The 3,073-nt window shown below is 31.0% G+C and overlaps 1 protein-coding gene across 1 annotated transcript; it reads left to right on the top strand.

Moving 5' to 3' along the window:
• Positions 1–1,366: 1,366 nt before the first annotated feature.
• LOTGIDRAFT_147656 (hypothetical protein) lies at positions 1,367–2,944 on the top strand (the record flags this gene model as incomplete). Its single annotated transcript, XM_009059336.1, has 2 exons — positions 1,367–1,713; positions 2,752–2,944. Coding segments are annotated over 2 exons (540 nt in total), but the record flags the coding sequence as incomplete, so codon positions are not given.
• Positions 2,945–3,073: the final 129 nt, after the last annotated feature.

Here is a 3,073-nt window from a genome sequence, read left to right as displayed (position 1 = left end):
GTAACTCACAGTTAACTAAACTAGAGTAAGTGTAAATGAGTACCCAGGAAGATTTTGGCTAGTTCCCCGCGAATTGTCGGTAAAAATCAACAAATACCAAACAACCCATTCTGCTTCAATGTAAAATTACAAGCGGGCCTGACAGAGTTCAGATGGACTCGCGCCATTGTCACTCATTGCTACAGTCTCTAACAGATCAAAGGTTTTTATACCAGTTGTGGGGGTCAGTGTAATGAGTGTATCTCACTGAAGTCGCCGTGAATTAGTGTACTGGTTCAAAAACTGGTATTAAACTATTGTCTCAATGAATCCGTATTCATGAATATTAATAACCTTGAAGATGATTGACAGGCAAGAAGAAACAAACAGCCAATTAGAGGAGAGTTAATAAAAAGTAATACGATCTTTATAAATGTTTTATTCTAAGCAACTCGCACCCAATTGAAATAATAAAAATAATAACACTAGAACAAGCTTAAAAAACACTGTGTTACATTTCCACAATACAATAAAAATAATAACAAGATTAAAGGAACAGTTGCCGAACGTCTGATAATGATTACAGTGCTACAGTGCTTATTTGTTTAACCTAATTAACATAACGGTGCACACAGCTACTATCGACAAACTAAGATCACCGCAACGCAATTATCCAGGACGAATTATTAGTTGAACTTATATCAAAAAAGAAAACAGCTTAAAGATTCATACAGTGACGAATTTTCTGTCAAAATTGCTCTCTATTTACTTCTTATAAAATTGACGGTTAACCGATTATCTCAAATCAGACCCGGTTACAACACTAACCGACAATAACGTATGGGTCATGCACACATTTCATAGACAGCAAGCATTTACCAGCTCCAAAATTAAAACATTTGGTTTATTTAATTACCCTCTGTCTGTTTTCAGGGAATGTGTTAAGAAAAATTTCATATGAGTGTTTGCCACTAACAGTGTCTATTACTGCTCTAATTTTTCTACTTGATACTTTTAATGTAGGAAGTTGTTGTCTTCAGACAGAAAACAATGTATTTGTATAATGGTTTAATTAGGAAAGTTGTTGTCTTCAGACAGAAATCAATGTAGTTGTATAATGGTTTATTTAGGAAAGTTGTTGTCTTCAAACAGAAATCAATGTATTTGTACAATGGTTTATTTAGGAAAGTTGTTGTCATCAAACAGAAATCAATGTATTTGTACAATGGTTTATTTAGGAAAGTTGTTGTCTTCAGACAGACAGCAATGTATTTGTAAAATGTTTTATTTAGGAAAGTTGTTGTCTTCAAACAGAAATCAATGTATTTGTACAATGTTTTATTTAGGAAAGTTGTTGTCTTCAGACAGAAAGCAATGTATTTGTACGATGGTTTATTTAGGAAAGTTGTTGTCTTCAAACAGAAAGCAATGTATTTGTACGATGGTTTATTTAGGAAAGTTGTTGTCTTCATACAGAAAACAATGTATTTGTATAACGGTTTATTTAGGAAAGTTGTTGTCTTCAGACAGAAAGCAATGTATTTGTACAATGGTTTATTTAGGAAAGTTGTTGTCTTCAGACAGAAAACAATGTATTTGTACAATGGTTTATTTAGGAAAGTTGTTGTCTTCAGACAGAAAGCAATGTATTTGTACAATGGTTTATTTAGAAGAGTTGTTGTCTTCAGACAGAAAACAATGTATTTGTATAATGGTTTATTTAGGAAAGTTGTTGTCTTCAGACAGAAAACAATGTATTTGTACAATGGTTTATTTAGAGGAGTTGTTGTCTTCAGACAGAAAACAATGTATTTGTATAATGGTTGATTTAGGAGAGTTGTTGTCTTCAGACAGAAAACAATGTATTTGTACAATGGTTTATTTCGGAGAGTTGTTGTCTTCAAACAGAAATCAATGTATTTGTAAAATGGTTTATTTAGGAAAGTTGTTGTCTTCAGACAGACAGCAATGTATTTGTACAATGTTTTATTTAGGAAAGTTGTTGTCTTCAAACAGAAATCAATGTATTTGTACAATGGTTTATTTAGGAAAGTTGTTGTCTTCAGACAGAAAGCAATGTATTTGTACAATGTTTTATTTAGGAAAGTTGTTGTCTTCAAACAGAAATCAATGTATTTGTACAATGGTTTATTTAGGAAAGTTGTTGTTTTCAGACAGAAAACAATGTATTTGTATAATGGTTTATTTAGGAAAGTTGTTGTCTTCAGACAGAAAGCAATGTATTTGTACAATGGTTTATTTAGGAAAGTTGTTGTCTTCAGACAGAAAACAATGTATTTGTACAATGGTTTATTTAGGCAAGTTGTTGTCTTAAGACAAAAAACAATGTATTAGTACAATGGTTTATTTAGGAAAGTTGTTGTCTTCAGACAGAAATCAATGTATTTGTACCATGGTTTATTTAGGAAAGTAGTTGTCTTCAAACAGAAAACAATGTATTTGTACAATGGTTTATTTAAGAAAGTTGTTGTCTTCAGACAGAAAACAATGTATTCGTACAATGGTTTATTTAGGAAAGTTGTTGTCTTCAGACAGAAAGCAATGTATTTGTACAATGGTTTATTTAGGAAAGTTGTTGTCTTCAGACAGAAAACAATGTATTTGTACAATGGTTTATTTAGGCAAGTTGTTGTCTTAAGACAAAAAACAATGTATTTGTACAATGGTTTATTTAGGAAAGTTGTTGTTTTCAGACAGAAATCAATGTATTTGTACAATGGTTTATTTAGGAAAGTAGTTGTCTTCAAACAGAAAACAATGTATTTGTACAATGGTTTATTTAAGAAAGTTGTTGTCTTCAGACAGAAAACAATGTATTTGTACAATGGTTTATTTAAGAAAGTTGTTGTCTTCAGACAGAAATCAATGTATTTGTACAATGGTTTATTTAGGAAAGTTGTTGTCTTCAGACAGAAAACAATGTATTTGTATAATGGTTTATTTAGGAAAGTTGTTGTCTTCAGACAGAAAACAATATATTTGTACAATGGTTTATTTAAGAAAGTTGTTGTCTTCAGACAGAAATCAATGTATTTATATAATGGTTTATTTAGGAAAGTTGTTGTCTTCAGAC

The sequence above is a fragment of the Lottia gigantea genome (assembly GCF_000327385.1).
Source record: "Lottia gigantea unplaced genomic scaffold LOTGIsca_3857, whole genome shotgun sequence".
Taxonomy (NCBI): domain Eukaryota; kingdom Metazoa; phylum Mollusca; class Gastropoda; family Lottiidae; genus Lottia; species Lottia gigantea.
The sequence above is the reverse complement of the archived record's forward strand: the minus strand, read 5'-3'. Positions and strand labels throughout refer to the sequence as shown.